The sequence below is a fragment of the Eumetopias jubatus genome, unplaced genomic scaffold (genome assembly GCF_037043125.1).
Source record: "Eumetopias jubatus isolate StellerSeaLion01/CBP00866 unplaced genomic scaffold, mEumJub1_p1.0 scaffold_15, whole genome shotgun sequence".
NCBI classification, from domain to species: domain Eukaryota; kingdom Metazoa; phylum Chordata; class Mammalia; order Carnivora; family Otariidae; genus Eumetopias; species Eumetopias jubatus.
This window is the reverse complement of record NW_028274821.1, coordinates 32,418,544-32,437,368: the sequence shown is the minus strand read 5'-3', so window position 1 is coordinate 32,437,368 and position 18,825 is coordinate 32,418,544. Positions and strand designations below refer to the sequence as shown.

The following is an 18,825-nucleotide window of genomic DNA, read 5'->3' as shown; positions in this document are numbered from 1 at the left end:
AGAACAGGCAGAGGGAACAGCAAATGCAAAGGCTCTGAAGCAGAAATACGTTTACATAGATGATTAAGCACCACAAGGAGGCCCATATGGTTAAAATACAGTGAGTTTTGATTTATAACTTGATAATGGACACCAAAGTTATACTGTATAAGAATGTTAAAAATATCATTAAAGAGATTTGATGAGTATAGATAAAATTTAGTAAAGCCCTATAAAAAAATGACACTGAAAATAAAGTACATCCATAGTTTAGTTTCAGCTTTAGATAAATTATTTTCTTGTTACAGAATTCAAATTCTACTTATAAATATCTAAACTAGTATAACTTCATGTGGTATTCAATGCAATATGCAAATAGTAACTGAAGTATTATGAAAAATGGATTTAAACTCCACAAACTTTTGTTCCGAATTTTCTTCAAAGCTAAAATAGAAACAGAAAATGATACTAAAAATAGAATTTGATCACTAGACAGTTTAAGCATATTCACTTTTTGGTACTCACAAATTTAAAATAGGTGGACACCTCGGTGGGTCAGGGGTTAAGCATCTGCCTTCGGCTCAGGTCATGATCCCAGGGCCCTGGGACTGAGTCCCACATCGGGCTCCCCGCTGAGCAAGGAGCCCACTTCTCTCTCTGCCTGCAGCTCCCCCTGCTTGTGCCCCTGCCCTCTCTGACAAATAAATAGATGAAATCTTTAAAAAAAAAAAAAATAATAGAAACAAACATGAACTTTAACTTCAAGTTCCCTTATCAAATATCCAAGAGATTAAAAACAATGTTCTATATTTCTCCTTTTGTACCTTCAATACAACAGTGGATCACAAAGCTGAAGGCTTGTTATATGTAAAAGCCTAATAAAATTCGTAAGCCCCTGGTGGGACAGATTAAAGAGTCACAAACTAAACTCAGGCATAAAAAAAGGGAACATCACAATAAAGACTGCACATTAAAAGATGAGGTTAAACTTATGACAAATTTTATTTATGACAATAAATAAAATTTAGGTAAAATCAAGTTCCTAAAAAATAAAATTTTATTTCAAAAAACGGAAAAATCAAAGTCTCCCTATCATTACAGAAATTGAGCCAATCATAAAAATCCTTCCCACAAAGAAAGCACAGCCCCAGAGGGCTTTACTGAGAAGTTCTACCAAAAAGTCAAGAAAGGGACACAAAACTTCACAAGACAAAGAATATTCTAATTATTTTATAAAACCTGAATAATTTGTGAAGGACAGCTAGATAGGAAAAACTAACACGCAAATTTTACTCATTAACACAAATCCAAAATTCCACACAAAATATTGTCAATGCAAATCCAGGACAGCATATCTACAAAATGCCTATGTCAAATACTATAGTTATTGGTGAAATTTTAAAAAGTTTTTCTTAGAGATAAAGGAGAAAAAAGATGCCTGTTATCACCACATCCTTTCAACAACATACTAAGGGGCGGCTGGTGAATAAAAACAATTAAAAGACAAAAATGTCATTAATTCACAGATGATTATAATCATAAAAGTTCCCAAAAAATCTACATGTAAATTAAAATAGTAAATTTAGTAAGGCTACGAGATCCAAAAATCAAAGGTTACTTATATACCAGTGACAAAAAAAAAAAAAGTAGCATTTATAGGAACAATAAGTAGTACCTAAAGTTAAATAAGGATAACAGACTCATATTAAGATCAGATCTCTGGAGAGTATTAAATCAGGTTCTACCATATAATTGCCATCACTCAATTATCTGAACCTATAAAAACATGTTATATGGTTCAACCTAATAAAAATAGGAGAAAAACACATTAAAGACCTAAACAAATGGAGAAAAAGCACATTCCTGGATTAGAGTCAACACGATACATATTAAATTCCCAATGGTTATGTTTAAATTACCAAGATGACTTGGAAAACTCAAGTGAAAGCACAAAGACCTAAAACAGAGAACTACTGAAGAGTAAGGTAGGAAGCCCTGTTCTGTCATATCATTAAAATGTGGAACTGACATTAGGGTACACAAAATAGACCAATGGTACAGAATGGAAATCAGATGGATGCATCAAATTACATATTTGAGATGAGGTGATATTGAAGACCAGAGAGGGAAACTGCTTTTTAATAAGCAATGTCAGGAAAATTGACTATCCATATATATCAAGGTAAGTCCAACCCTTACCTCAAAACCTACTTCAAATGGATTAAAGATCTACCAAAGAAAGGTAAAACCACAAAGCTTTTTTAATAATGGAGAGTATCTTAATGCATTTTGGGTAGGAAAAGTTTCTCCCCTGCCCACTCCATGTTTTACTGAGGTCTAATAGTTTCAGTGAGATATAACAGACATACACTCTGTAAGTTTAAGGTGTAAAACAATGATTTGATAGATGTATATACTGACAAATGATTACCACAGAAAGTTAACTTCCATCACCTCAGATAGTTATTTCTTTTGGTTATGAGAACTTTTAAGTACTCTAAGCAACTTTCAAATATACAATACAGTACTGCTAACTTAAGTTACCATGCCATACATATCCCTGGAACTGTAAGTTTGTACCTTTTGACCACCTTCACCCATACCCCCCACTCCCTGCCCAAACCCCAGAAGGTTTCTTAAAATATAGAAAGCATAAGCATCCGTGGAAAAAATTTAATAAGCTACTTAAAACACTATTATTCAAAACATGAGAAAAGCTATAAAAGCAAAAATATTTTCTCTACACAGCACTAAAATGGTCAAGTCTTCATAATTAGAACTCCTAAAAAAAAAAAAAAATCAGTAATAGAGACTAACAACAAAACAGTAATATTTGGAACAGGGTCCTCACTAAAGGTACCTAAATTGCCAACGAACATAAGGCTGTCAATCTCATTAGTAGTCAAGGAAATGCAAATCAAAACCATAATGATATACTATTTTATTATATACCCCTCTGATTAGCAAAAATTCAAGTATGACAAAATTAAGTGTGGATGAGAATGCAGAGCAATGGGACCTCTAATACTGCTGTAGAAGTGTAATCTGATACAGCCACTTAAATATTTGGTCCTATTTATTCAAGTCAAGATGTGCAGTTCTACAACCCAGCAATTCTTCTAGGCAAGATGCACCCTACAAAAACTAATGCACATAAGCACCAGAACACAGGTAGGATGTCACAGAATGAACACAGCAGTTTGTAACAGCCCAAAACTGTGAAGAGCAGAATACATTTAGATCTTCCATTTATCCACTCTTTCCAGTAAAAAGATTTCTAACCATGAAAAAAAAAATTCTTATCCACAGCCACATGCCACAGTGACTCTTTTTTAAACTCTTATGTTCCTAACACATTTAGTAAAAACTTAAATGACAGAGAACATAATACTTTACAGGACAGTGTGTTTTACTGCTGGGACAGCTATCACATAATTGTTCTCTATTTGCCTATCTATAATTTCCACTCAATCTTAGTTCTAGTCCCTAAAGCCAGGGTGCTCCACTCTATTTCAGAATCACTCAGGGAAAATTTTTTAAATAGTTATTTTTTTTTTTAACTCTATGCTATGAGTACTGTTATCTTCTCCTATTGTATACATGTGCTATTTTGTACTTCTTACACTCAAATACGTTACAAGGTTCCCTATATAACCCATTTATGTACAGGTCTTTTCCTTTTCTTCATGATTTGTATCCTTACCCAAATTTCAACTTGCTTAGAAGTATGAGTTGCATCCGTACCTGGCAACAGAATCACACTGATATTTGTAGAAAGTTCTGAAACTGTTTTCTAAAATATAAGCTTTTTTCAGCACCTCACAATATTCTTATCTTAGGAGTCAGCAAACTTTTTCCATGAAGGGCCAGAGAGTAAATAGTTTAGGTTTGCAAGCCAGGGAGTCTCAGTTGCAACCACTGAACAATGTTGAATACAAAAACAGCCATAGATAATGTGTAAATGGAGGTCGTTACTATGTTCCAGGAACTATTTTCATAAAATCATGCAACCAGTAGGCTGTAGTTTACTGACCCCTACTTTGTATTACTAATCATAAGCAGATGCTTATTCTCAGATTTGTTATAATGTATCCATTAAACATATATAATCCATATTATATATCTATCCAGTATATTATATGTAACAATAATTCTGTTAATCAGAACTTGACAAGAATCTTAGTGTGGCTGCTTCCTATACACACACACACACACATATACACAACTGCCGGGGTCATTCTAGAATCCCCAATGCTCAACAAAAATGTATTTATAAGAATTCATTCTTAAAAAGAAAAAAAGCAAAGCACAAAAGCACAAAATACATATATTGATATTGTTAAATATTATAAGAACTAGAAACAGTTTTTTGTTTTGTTTTGTTTTTTAAGATTTTATTTATTTGACAGTGAGAGAAGGGGGGAGCAAGCACAAGGAGGGGGAATGGCAGGGGTGAAGCAGGCTCCCTGCTGAGCAGCGAGACCGATGCAGGGCTCGATCCTAGGACCCTGGGATTATGACCTAAGCCGAAGGTAGACGCTCAACCAACTGAGCCACCCAGGCACCCCACAACCAGAAACAGTTTAACAGACTTTTAAGATAGTAAATTAGTGACTGCTCATCCAATAAACTCTATTCAAAAGAATCGGACACAGAAAGATGGTAATATTTTCCTATGTAAAAAAGTAGCTGTGAAACAATGCATGGTACTTTATCACGAGTGAAACACCAAAAAAAATTTTTTTTTTAATTTTATTTATTTGTCAGAGAGACAGAGAGCACAAGCAGGGGGAACGGCAGGCAGAGGGAGAAGCGGGCTCCCTGCGCAGGACTCGATCCCAGGACCCTGGGATCATGACCTGAGCCGAAGGCAGACACTCAACTGACTTAGCCACCCAGGCGCCCCAACACCAAAATATTTCTTAATTAATGATGAAAATAGTGGAGCAATTTGGCATTTTGGGTGACAATTTACATTTTGAATTCTCTTTATTAAGCTAGTTAAATTCTGTAAAATGAAAATTACTATAAAGGAAAATTTCAGCTAGTCTTACAAGTACAGCAGACAGCTGGTTAGGTTGATATTCACTGCTATTATATCAACATAGATCCTCATAACCACCACAGCTACTGAAATGCTTTTGTATATTACCCGTAAGAATCCTGTGAGGTAAGCAAGGATTTCTCAAATAAAATATTCAGTTATTTCCAAGATGCTTTCAAATAATATCTCCAGCGTTAAAGCAGTGATGGACATTTAAGGGACAACCTTAATAAAAAAAAAAAAAAATCTCAAGAATTTATATTAAAAAGTTCTCCTTTAGTATATAAATTTCTAACTTTCATAGATTCTTTTTTTTTTTTTTTTACTAAGGAACATGTGCGTAATACCTAAAAATTACATTCCCTGATTACTTCAGTAGCTAAAGGGCATCAGTGTAAGTAATCTTTTTCAAGATATTTATTTGACACAGAGAGAGAGAGAGAGAGAGAGAGAGCGCGCGCGCACAAGCAGGGGGTGTGGTAGGCAGGCAGAGGGAGAGGGAGAAGCAGGCTCTCCTCTGAGCAAGTAGCCCGATGAGGGGCTCAATCCCAGGATGCTGGGAACATTACCCAAGCTGAAGGCAGCCGCTTAACTGACGGAGCCACCCAAGCACCCCCAGTGTAAGTAATCTTACCCTAAGATAATATTCACACGAAGTTCTTTTTTGGTCCTTGAGATTGTCTTCAATGCGGTAATTTCTGCATCAAACCAAAATCCTCTATTACCAGGATTTTCTACAGAGTAATTAACCATTACCACATCACCGACATTTAGTTCATTCCATTTCAAATTGGTTCTAGCTCGTGGTCGAAGATCCTTGACATTTATTTCTACCGTACCACTTTCTGGATATCTGAGGAGAGAAAAAGAGAAGAATCATAGAATGCTGTTTATGATTACTACCAAAGACTAAAAGTATATGCGACATGTATAAAAACAATCATTCTGAATTTCACTTAAATGGTATTTTTCCATGATTGTAACTGCCAGAATAAACAGTTCTTGCTAACATTTTATTAAGACGTTCTTTGCTAGCTTAAGGGGTAGGAGTAGAAAAAAAAAAAAGCAAAAACAAAAACAAACACACAAACACAAGCTCTTCTTTCTCCAAATTTTCTTAACCTAAGCTTAAAAACTACTTTAACAGGTGCTGACCTGTTCTTGAACTTGGGGATCAGTTCATTGAGATCTGCTGTTTGCTTTATACACAGAACATGAACTTAGTACATTTCAGTATGTTTCAATAACCTCCATTTTTCCAGGAAGAGAGGCAAAATTCTAGTTCTTACATGTAGCCATGTAGCCTAGTGATGGCAAAAAAAAAAAAAAAAGTGGACCCATGTGAAATAATTCTAGCAGAATCCTGGTTTTGTGCCTCTAAAGGTAAGCTTAACTTAAACTGAAACCTGATCTGAACCTAAAGCTTTAGAAGTTTCCTAAATTTTAGACCTAACTTCTGGTATCAACAAGCCAAAGAGAGCAATGTAACAGTAACAGTTGCTACAAAATTAAAACCTGTTACCTTTATGTATTGCTTGGTAGTAGGGGGGCAAAGAAATGAGTAATATCTGGTTCCTACTCTTGGAAAGCTCAATCTGTTGGGGTAGGCTCAACTACTATAATAGTGTTTCTCAAAGTATAAGCCCCAGACCAGGAGAATCAACACCATCTGGGAACATGTTACAAATGCAAACTCTTCAGCTCCACTCGGATCTAATGAGTCAGATAATCTGGGAATGAGGCCTAGCAATCAATTTTCACAAATCCTGTCAGTAACTGAAAAGCATGTTCCAGTTTGATAAACCTAGTGTACTATAAGAATGAGTATCATACCCTAGTGTGACAGTATTAACAAGGTAGAAACAAAGGAAAGACCATTAACCCTTAACCGAGTGGCCTGCTCAAAATATAAGTGGGTCCAAAGTTGGAAGCAAGCTCTAGCAGGAAAGCCTTGGTTCTTCTGAAGAAACCAAGTACTATGCAAGCCTAGGACTCTCACAGAATACCTAACTCATTTAGAGTAAATGGGTATAAATCCTGGGTGGGATCTTTAGTTAATCATCCAATTTAACAAAGTCTCTTCATATTTTAGTTAGTTGAAAAAGAACAATCTCAGGATTAGCAAAGAGCCTCAGAGTAGATCTGGTCCATTTTACCTTCTTAGTGCCATAACTCCCTTCTACCACAAGCCTTCCAAATAAGCATGTAACCTCTGCTTGAACAGTAAGTGGTAAGGGGGCACTTTTAACCCTCAGAAAAGCCATTCTATCTTCATATAGCTCTGACATAGGGAAGAGAAAATACTTGATACTGGATCATACATAAGCTTTGAAACTCATTTTATGAGTAAGTCCCAAGAAGAAATTTATACACTCTGTCCACAAAAGACCTAATACTGGACAGTCTAAATGTCCCTGCCACCCTCAATATTCTAAGTAAAAATGTTTTAAGTGGATTTCCATCAACTTAAAAAGGTTTTGAGTCCTTTATCATCCTGGTGTCTTCACTGGCTGGGTTTAAGTTCCCAATTTAGCTTCTTACTACTGGATATTCTTGGGAAAACTCTGTATCCGTACTAAACCTCTGTCATATGTAGAATGTAGCTTAATGTTAACTGTATCACATGTGGTTGTTTCCAGAACTAAAATGAGAAGACTTGTAAAGTGCTTCAAACAGTACATAATGGGTTAAATGTCAGTTAATATTCTGTCATTATCCCACAGAAATAATCCCAAAGAAACTGACAAGTACAAAATCATGTCTATGGTTCTGCTCTTCTCCCATTTCAATCCCATTTTTTAACAGTCAAACCTAAATTTAGGTCTCTAGCCAAACACTTGTGTTTATACGCTCATGTTGTTTCACACAGGTTTGGTCACAAAAATAACTAACATTTCTCCCGTAAAGTGAAGTTAAACTAGATTTTTTTTTAGGACTTCTCTAATTTTGAAGTTTGTGAACTTGTTTCCTGCTTCAATATCCTTAAGACCACATAGGACAGAAAACTATTCTTTTAAGTAAGATTCTTTTCTCAGCTGTAATGTCACGATGCCAAAATATAATTTTCAAATTATATATTTCTGTATGTTTAATACAGTAAGAAAGCATATTTCAATGGCCAAAAAATTCTCCATTTGCCTAAGTTTGTCAAAGTTTGCCTAAGTAGATACTAAGAAAGAAAATATCTTCGAGTAGAAATCTTGACTGGTTATCAAAATTGTATATAAAACCATGTTTATCAGAGATAAGGCAAAATAAATCACCCCATACATCAGAGCAAGGGAATTTAAGCTATATTTGCCCTGGAAATTTGTGTAGTTTCATAACAGAATTATATATACATATATTCTACATATATACAACACTAGTCTATAGAAGGTAACTCATGAAAATGAAGTATACTTTTTCTAATTTCGGCCAAAGAGATGTTAAGTCAATGCTCTGTATAAAAACAGACGTGGAAGGGACACAAACTATTCTTATCAAAGTCAAGAAGATGCCAAGTGCTCAAATATTATTCTTTTCCTGGGCATCTTCATCTACAAACCTCCTAACACACAGAATGGGGACACATAAGCTCCACTATAATCCCTTTTTCTTCAGATTCATATATCCAACTACATATCTAACAGATAGCTTAGAAGCACCTCAAATTCAAGGCATCCAAGATGGAATTCCCCATCCCATAATGTGATGTTTAGTATTCTCTACAGGAAACTATTTATACTCCCAGAAACTTAGAATTATCCCCGATTCCTCTAATAATGCCTCCATCCAGTTAGTAAGTCCCCCTTATGCTGTACCTTTAACATTTCTTTAATGTAACTATACCCCCTTAATTAAGACCTGCATTTCTCTAAGCCGACCGTCAAGGCCTAACATAGCTCCCTGTCTTTAGGATCACATCTTAAACCCACATCACACTTTTGCTGAAGTCTAAGACACAGATCTACTTAAAATATTTTGTAAAGTTTGATAATGGTCTGTTCATAAGTTGTGGGAAAACAAATATTCTCATACACTGTTGATGGAAATACAAAGTAGTACTATCCCCTTGTAGAGAGGAATTTAGCAACAGCCAGCAAAATTGCCTATGTTTACCTTTTGACCCAGGAATTCCATTTCTAGGAATCCATTCCAAACATTAAATAAAAATCCCCATGAAAGGACCATACACAAAGCTATTTATAGCTATACTATCTGTAACAGCAGGACTAAAAACAACCAAATGTCTACAGGAGAAAACCACTTGAAATAGCATATGGTGCAATTACATAATGGAATACTATGCTCCCATGAAAAAGGAACAGAGTATTTACAATGGAGTTATATGGAGAGCTTTGGTAACAACAACAAAAAAAATGCAAGATGCAAAGTGTTCATAGTGTGCTACTTACTTCCTAATTAGTGTGTGTGGAAATACAAATACACACACACATACACACGTATACATACATATACAAATAGGTGTGAATATATAATTATATATGCTTATATTTTAAAACAGAAGGATAAACCAAAACTAATAAATATAGTTACTATAAAAAGAGGTAAGAAATAGAAGAAACCATGATGGGCATTCTGTTTCTCTTCATGTATCTTGTTTGGGAGATTTACCTATAGAACCATGTACTGTTTTTTACAATTATAAAGCGAATTTAAAAAATATAAGAAATCCCTAAAAAATGTTAAGTTAATGTAGTTAAGCATGGTGGCTTAACTACATAGGGAGGAACCATTACAAGTGACTTAAAAACACTAGATTAACAATACATCCTAAATAGGGTTATTTCCTAAGGACATAAAGTAGAAAACAAAACCAATTTTTCAGTAATCATATTTTTTGCAATATTACTACTGCCTAGCCTGAAACTACAATGAGTAGGATAAGGCAAGTCAATGGTGTTATTATTAGGAACCATGATTTTCAAGAGAAAAAATTAATAAATGGAAGATTAAAGAGATTAAATTATAACTCCTTACTCTCAATTTAATTGGCAAAGCAATATAAACCTATGGTATATTTAAGTATTTCCTGGCTATGTCCAATGAGAAGACCCAGAAACATGATCAAACAAGTATCGATGAGCAGCCCAGACTATGTGCTTTAAATACCATCTCTAATAAGAACTAGGGCTCCTTGAAGAAACGTGCAGGAAATAGAAGGCTTGGGACACCCTACTATACCTGAATGCAAAGAAGCCCTCAAGAACGGTTATGCCAAGTTGAACTTGAAGGAGCCTCCACAGGCCAGAGATGGGACGATGCGGGCACCAAGAACTTTAAAAAATGTGTTAAAATCTATTAGTTAATAATGACATTTAAATAAAATCTTTAAAAAAAAATAATGACATTTAAAAGTAAAGATCTTACTGGCCAACCTTTGGAGGATGCTAAAAAACAACACTCAAAAAGTTCAGGAATCAATAGTTTATCTTTCTATATGTGAAACTGGTTGTTAAAGTTCTTTATGAAAGAATTACAGCTAATAAATGAAGGAAAGATAAAAGGAGGCATCCACCTTTTTGCAACAACAAAGTAGTGGATCTAGGTAAAGATTAATGGCTGCTAAACCACTAAAAGCTAATAGCAAATTTCACAATAAATGGACCAGGATGACAACACTGAATCTTAAGATCCCCTTCCCAAAAAAGGAAAGCAGCAGGTATTATGTGCCTCCCCATATTATACAATACATAAGTAAACATCATCTCTCAACTAGTCTTATCAGATAAAGAATTTGAATCAAATCAAACCTCTAGATAGAATTATAAGCTTTCAGGAAACTAACATTAACAGAGAAAAGTTAAATACCACTATAGAGATGTAATCAGTAAAGCCCAGACTCTGGGAAAACTTAATAAATGGTCACTTGCACAAATAAATTAGCAAGAAGGAAAAAACAGGTTAAGTCTCAACTCACAGATTTAACCCATCAATTAAACGTTATGGGTAGATCTTGGTTTTGATCCTTATTTGGATAACCTAAATATATTTTTGGAAGAGACAAGACTATTGACTGGTTATTTCATATTTATGAATCATTACAAATTTCATGTGGGATTTGTTGATTTGTTAGGGTCTCCAAAACCATCTCCAGGTTCAGTGATTTACTAGGGAAACTCACAGGACTCTTTTTCTTAGGGCAGCATATGGTTGTTTCCACAGCTATGATTTACTACATACAATGAAAGTACGCAAAGCAAAAAACAGCAAAGGAGAAAGACACATAGGGTAAAATCAAAGGAAACCAAGTACAAACTCAAAATCCTCTCTCAGTGGAGTCACACAAAATGTGCTTAAATCCTCCAGGAACAAATTATGACAACACATGTGAAATATTATCTACCAGGTATGTTCAGTAAAGAATACACGATTTTTATTAGGGACTAGAAGCAGGTGTTCAGCACAAACTAATATTGTTTGCAGGTTAGGCACACTGAGGTTTTTTTTAAAGTCAGGGAATGAGGAGAATCCTCCTGAAAGCTAAGTCCTCAACACCAGCCTAAAGTCCACTGCACAAACACCTTTTTAAAGAAAATCAGTCTGAGATCTGATATGTTCTTTTCTTACACACTTTAATAAGAATCCTTTTGCTATTTTACCAGTTGAATGCTCTGAGATGTTAAGATGAAGATGAACCTATAAAAAATAGGGAGAAAGAGTAGGACTAGGTAGCAAAAGCCCTTAGACCATGTCTGTCACTTTGAAAGGCGAAGAAAGGAGGAGGGGCAAGCAAGGAAAGCATCAGAATGTGGTACAACTCTGACAAAGTCTGGACCAGTCCAATGGTGAGCTATGGTACAGAGATTGACCACAGGGTTCCACAGTGGGCAGAAACTGCCAGGCCACACTTGTTCACTGGTTGGAGGGTGCCGGGAGAGTGTGGTCTTGGCTCAAACACTGTGGCAGGTCCCCAAAGTGCTGTTGCTAAAAGTTTTCAGCTAATTGCGTTTATTCCTTGCAGCTGGTCAATTTTTTTTTTTCTTGAAGGGAGGAGCAGTACACCCACCATAGCTACTAAGGCCATTTACTGGTTGAAATGAGATAAGGTTTGGGACTTGCTTCAAAATAATCCAGTGGTGCTTAGGGATGCTGGTTTAGATGAAACAAGATTGGCCAGGAGTTCATAATGGTTGAAGCTAGGGGATGGTTTCATTATACTGTTCTCTCAACCTCTGAATAAATGTAAAGATGTCTATAATAAATAATAGAGTGCTTTGTGGTTCAAGTTAAAATCCAAACAAAAGGCTCATCCTTTTTCAGTTTTCCCATACATGTACAAAACTCAAAAAGTTAATACTCAAGCCTTACAATGAGGACAAGCAGTCTCCTGCCCCAGCCCACCATATTCCTGGCCTGTATTCCCCAGATACAACCATTTTTAATTCTCAGCTTTTTATTTACATCCATATTTTTAAATAACATGCTCATACTTTGCTTTTTAAACTATTATTCTACCCATCCCTCGTGTACAGCTCATTTGTCTCCATACTCCTCTTCCTTATAATTGGTAACACATGGCCCTGCTTTAAGTGTTCACATATTTACAACAACTCTTAGAAGTGCTAGCACCCGCCCCCAATTTTACAGATGAAGCACAGAGGGGTTTTTTGGACAGGAACAAGAAGCAGAGACAGGATTCAAACTCTGATTATCTGGGTCTAAACCCATTATTTCTGCAAGGTCTGACAAACTTTTTCTTGCTCTTAAGCACATTATACAATCTTTGTTAACTAAGTATTTTTTAATAATTTTTTAAACATGTTAAGTAGAAATCACAGGTAAATAAAGTATGCTTTAATACTGGTCCTTTCTTCCACAGTTTTGGTTTCCACTGAATGCTTAACTGTTCTGCATCATTATTTTATCTTCATTCTGCCATGGTTGTTAAACTCCTGTATATCCAGACATTTCAGGCACTCAACCAATCTTTTTGGCTTCAAAACATCTCTTTTAGAGATCTCACCCTAAGTCTAATCTGGAGAGCTGGCTCTGTAGGCCTAGACCTGTTCCATAACTTCATGCTGGGATCTCCCTTCATTATTTCCTGTTTTCTTGAATACCACCGTCTCCCTCTTTCTTGGTGTAAACCCTGAATAGGGTGGGAGTGGTTAAAATGATCTTTCATATAAATTAACCAATCCTTTTGTTCTCAGTTTTATTTCATATGCCTACCTCCAAGGTACCTAGTAAATCCAAGGCCTGAGCCTTTCAAAGGTTCTTCAATGCCAACTTAGTTGCTTGTTGTTGGCTTCTCATCCTTAGGTTCCAGTTTTCTCTGGCTTGCTAAGTTAGGTATCATTTACCCATTAGCTTCTTACCTTCCAAAAGTTTGTTGCTTTCTTTTCTGTGTCTTTTACTCCTATCCCATTTTTTTATCCTTGGGAGTTTACGCATTGATTCTTTTACTGTATTCTAGGAAGGTTTAAGGACTGGAGACAAACTAGCATCTTAATCTTCCATGTTTAAATGAAAGTCTTTATTCACTTTTAGTTTCACTTCTTACTACTTACCATGTACCTATTACAATCCAGCCACAATACTTTACCCTCAGGTAACCCCTGTTATTTCCTACTTCTTTATCCTTGGTACCCTGCTATTTTCCTTCAGGAATACAGAAGTTATCTCCTCTACCTTGTACTCTCAGAGTACTCTAGAAACTAGGGGTGCATATTTCTATCACAATACTTAGACTGTAAAAAAAACAAGTTTTCATTGAGCAGGTACCATGTTCAAACTTTGGTTTGGGATATACCAGGACTACAAATGTTTGTAGTAGCATGTAGAAGCATGTAACTCATTAAATAAAAAAGTCTGCTTTTAAATAACTAAGGCTCTTAATCAACTATAATAAACTATGACCACTGTATTTTGGAAAGATCCTCTTGATTTTGCTATGTCTCCTCTTCATCCTTGAAATAGTTAAGCAGGACCACAGAATTCAATGAAGAGCTAATAAGGGCTTTTTAAAGATTGTTTTTGATGTTCTTAAAAACAAAAAACCTGGGGCGCCTGGGTGGCTCAGTCGTTGGGTGTCTGCCTTCAGCTCAGGTCATGATCCCGGGGTCCTGGGATCGAGCCCCGCATCGGGCTCCCTGCTCGGCAGGGAGCCTGCTTCTCCCTCTCCCACTCCCCCTGCTTGTATTCTCTCTCTTGCTCTCTCTGTCAAATAAATAAATAAAATTAAAAAAAAAAAACCCAGAACCCTCATATAAGAAATTTCTTTAAAAAAAAAAAAAAAAAAAACACAAAAAAACAAAAAACCTGTAGTCAGTTCAACTGTTAATTATGCTAGTACTCAATTTAAGTACAGGCAGTCCCCAATACAGCATTCTCCCCGTCCCATGAGGTCCGATGTATGGTTGAAGACAACCTCTGCAAATTGGGTCCAAGTAACTAACTTCTTTCAGCATTTGCACTGAGCAAAACTATGTAGGAGACTATTTGAAATATTTTGGAAAGTATTGGAGCCTTGAACAACTTCTAAAACAGGGCTCAAAATATTCTCAAAGATTGAAAAACAGAGGTAGGAATCTATCAAGGCCAATTTTACCTACATGGTGCTGAGGGTCAATCCTATAACCTATGGAAGTATGAAACTAGGATTCTTCTTTCTCTTGTACATGACTTCCTGTTCTCAGAACCTAAAGTCAAGGTTATTCTAATATAAGTTATTCTAATTAGCTACTTTGCATCCTTTAGAGTTTGGACAAATCAGATAACCCTTAAAAATCCCTAAGCTTGAGGCGCCTGGGTGGCGCAGTCGTTGGGCGTCTGCCTTCGGCTCAGGTCATGATCCCAGGGTCCTGAGATCGAGTCCTGCATTGGGCTCCCTGCTTGGCAGGAAGCCTGCTTCTCCCTCTCCCACTCCCCCTGCTGTGTTTCCTCTCACTTGTGTCTCTGTCAAATAAATAAATAAAATCTTAAAAAAAAAAAAATCCCTAAGCTTACTGTTGAATCACTATATTGTACACTTGAAATAACATTGTACGTTATCTATACTGGAATTAAAATTTTTTAAAATTCCTAAGCTCAAGTTTTTTCAGTAACATTTTCATTGGTCCAAATATTTGGATATCTTTTAGAGCTATCCTTTGGAGTACATGCTTTTGATTAATCTTAACTATGTGACATCTTAGCCATCTTAGCCAAAGCCAATCCTGTTTTCAATTGACAAAACAATCCTTGAATAAAGCCTGAGGAGTTAAATTTCAGGGAAATTAAGTATTCTTCAAAAATAGATTATATAGTAAACTACGTTTCCTTAGGTTAGCTTGTAGGCTAACACTAATTTTAGACTCAAACGGTATTAAGCAAAGTAGTATCACTGAAACCTTCCTTCAAAATATGGCTTCCTGGAGCTAATATGCTTAAATAAGAACACCATTCACCTGGAGGCATGTTCTACTTTAGCAAATCTTTAATGTCCTACTGCGTGCAAAAAGCATTTATTCTAACAGATAACATTATTAAGTTTCACACCTTAAATGTAAAGCATACTCAGACAATTAAGAATTTTGTAATAGGGCTTTACATATTACATGGAAATAAATCTCATTTGTATAACACATTAACAAAGGTAGATAACTGTTTTAATGTAAACAACAATTATGTTAAAAAATACCTATGCCAAAGATAAAACTCTGTATTTAAGAGTACTTACCAACCTGGCTTTATTAATGAAATGCAGAAAGTTTGATTCTACTATTAACTGGGTATTTTTCAAGGTTATTAGGGAAAAAATAGGTCAAGTAGATATTTACAGAAGAGGAAATTAAAGCTGCAAGAGTTCAAATAAAACAAAAAGACTTATCAATAAACCAAAGACCTAGAATTCAAACCAAATTCTGATTCTAATGCCTGAATTATAAAAGAACTACCACTATGAATACTTACCAGGTCTCTGGAGTACCTACTTGAAAAGCAGATTCTTGGGCCCTACCCCAGGCCCACCCTATGCAGGAGCGGGGGTGGGTTTTGGTGTCCCTGCAGGAGTGGGGGGTCAGTTTTGGTGTCCCTCAGGAATCTACATTTTAAACATCTTTCCCCCATGAATCTGCAGCGCTGCTGACCAACCTTTGGATAAACACTAATGTAAAGGGAGGACGTACAAATTTGAAAAGGTGAAATATGTGTAAAGTCATTCTTCTAGGCACTAAGTGATCTTATAACACAATAGAAGAGCAATGACAAAGTCACAGACCTAACTTCTTCCGCCCTCCTTTTGATTATGATCTATTCAGAACATGGCATGTCAGAGAAAGTTGGAGGAAATATTTGAAGTCTTTGGTAAATACATTATACCAATCAAGTAACAATGGGGCAGACTGGTTGCTGCACATGGGTTCTGAAATTAAACCTCTCATTCTTGCTGTCTATACTCAAAAATCAACAGAACACTGACTTGATTAAAGAAAAATCTACTCTTTCTCTCCCATCAAAACTCAGAAATCATTACATTTTGACATTGCTTAAAATGTTTTTGGGACTCCTCGGGACACTTGGGTGGCTAAGTTGGTTAAGCATCTGTCTTCAGCTCAGGTCATGTTCCCCGGGTCCTGGGATCAAGTCCTGCATCAGGCTCCTGGCTCAACAGGGAGCCTGCTTCTCCCTCCGCCTGCCACTCCCCCCGCTTGTGTGCTCTCTGACAAATCTTAAAAAAAATATTTTTGGGAGTCTTTCAGAAACAGATCACTACATCAATACAGTCAAGAAAATCAGTTTTGTTACTTTATAGAAAAAACTTTTATCTAAAAATACCACTTGTTTTATTCAGAACTGCAATATTTATTTTATTGCAATATATAATTATATGCAATAATTAAGGCTACTCAAAGACATGCAACATAGGCTGAGAGCAGCTTGAAAAATCTTAAAGAATGCTGAAAGCAATCACAACATTATACTAAGATACTTGCCAGATGAGTTTTTATAATTATATTCTAGCATAAGTTCCCCTCCAAGTCCTAAGTGATGCTATGACATTTCCATTTGACTCAATCCCATGGTAGAGCCTTGACACTGTGTTAAAAAGCAGTTTAACCTATTTGATTTAAAAAGTCATATACCGCTAATGAGGAATGGATTCTCCCCACAGGAAAAAGGCACACAGTCACTTATGGACAAGTAAAGAACCTTTGGTTCAAGGTATCTGTTCTGCAAAAACATCATAACTGGAGAGACAGAAAAAAGTTTTAATTATGTAAACAATCCTATACGCTACATATAGATGTTTTATTATATTTTATAAGCAGGCTTCTCTCAAAATTATAGTATGACAGAATGGTTGCCAAGTATGTGCTTTTGTGAATTGAGGTCTACCACTTACTACCTGTCCAACATCAGGCAAGTTAAAACCTCTCTAAATCTCAGTTATCTCCACTTAACACATAAAAGAAGTATCTACACTTCACTGAGTTTTTATGAGGATTATATAAAACAATCCAGGTAAAGTACTTGCTAAAATAACAGTCAGACACTGTACAGTTATTAAATTAAGCTACTATACTTTAAAAAGAATATTTTAAAGATTTTTATGTATTCATTAGAGGGAGGGAGAGAGGGAAGGAGGGAGGGAGGGAGGGAGGGAGGGAGGGAGGGAGGGAGAGAGAGAAAGAAACAGACAAATGAGCTGGGAGCCTAGTAGGGGGCTTGATCCCAGGACCTGGAGATCATGACCTAAGACAAAGGCAGACGCTTAACCATCTGAGCCATCCAGGTGCCACTAAAAAGAATACTTTGGAATAATTTACTAAAAAGTCAAAACAAAAACATTAGCTTCTGAGGTAAAATAACATTTCTATTTTAAATGGGAACACTATAGAGCATGTGATTATGAAAACTCTTAGCAATCATTTACTCAGTTTAAAGATTTCAACTTTGCCTAGCTATAGACAATAATTACTCATTCTTAAGATACAATATAGAAATAAGGAGTGCCTCGCTGGCTCAGTCGGTGGGACATGCAACTCTTGATCTTGGGATTGTGAGTTCGAGCCCCATGTTGGGTGTAGTGATTCCTTAAAAATAAAATCCTAAAAACAAAACAAAACAACCAAACCCTCCATGTTTAAGCATTTTCCTTCTTTACATATATACTTTCTTATCAAATTAAGAGGTGTTTTCTAACTTACTTTTCTCTTTACAGAAATCAGCTCAAATTTAGAAATCAAGATCTCTACATTAGACTAAGTTTAATAAAGCAGTAGAGAAAGCAAATCACTTGGGGCACCTGGGTGGCTCAGTTGGTTAAGCATCAGACTTAGGTCATGACCTCACAGTTGTGGAATCAAGCCAGGTCAGGCTCCCTGCTCAGTGTGGAGTCTGCTTCAAATTCTTTCTCCCTCTCCCTCCCACTCTGCCCTTCTCTGCTTGCGTTCTTCGGTGCGCTTTCACTCTCTCTTCTCAAATAAAATTTTTTTTTTAATATTTTATTTATTTGACAGAGAGAGACACAGCGAGAGAGGGAACACAAGCAGGGGGAGTGGGAGAGGGAGAAGTAGGCTTCCCGCTGAGCAGGAGGCCCGATGCGGGGCTCGATCCCAGGACTCCGGGATCATGACCTGAGCCGAAGGCAGACACTTAACAACTGAGCCACTCAGGCGCCCCCTCAAATAAAATCTTAAAAAAAGAGAGAGAGAAAGAGAGAAACAGAGAGAGAAAAAGAGAGAGAGAGAAAGAGACAAAGAGAAAGAAAGCAAATCAACAAGAACAGTATTCCCAAATTCACTTGTTTGACCTTGTATTATGGGATTTAAGACTAAGACTTTTAAGGCTCTAAGACTAACTAAAGGTGCATT

The 18,825-nt window shown here is 36.2% G+C and overlaps 1 protein-coding gene across 6 annotated transcripts in view; it reads right to left on the bottom strand.

Moving 5' to 3' along the window:
- Positions 1 to 18,825, bottom strand: part of UHRF2 (ubiquitin like with PHD and ring finger domains 2) — a 138,055-nt gene that overhangs the window by 95,294 nt on the left and 23,936 nt on the right. For all 6 annotated transcript variants that reach the window (XR_015766877.1, XM_088019013.1, XM_028107250.2 and 3 more), the window contains one exon: positions 5,658 to 5,876. Coding sequence is in view for 5 of the 6 variants with exons in the window: in XM_088019013.1 (XP_087875139.1) it covers positions 5,658 to 5,876 (219 nt within the window). In the remaining variant the exon portion in view is untranslated. The remainder of the gene's footprint in view (positions 1 to 5,657; positions 5,877 to 18,825) is intronic.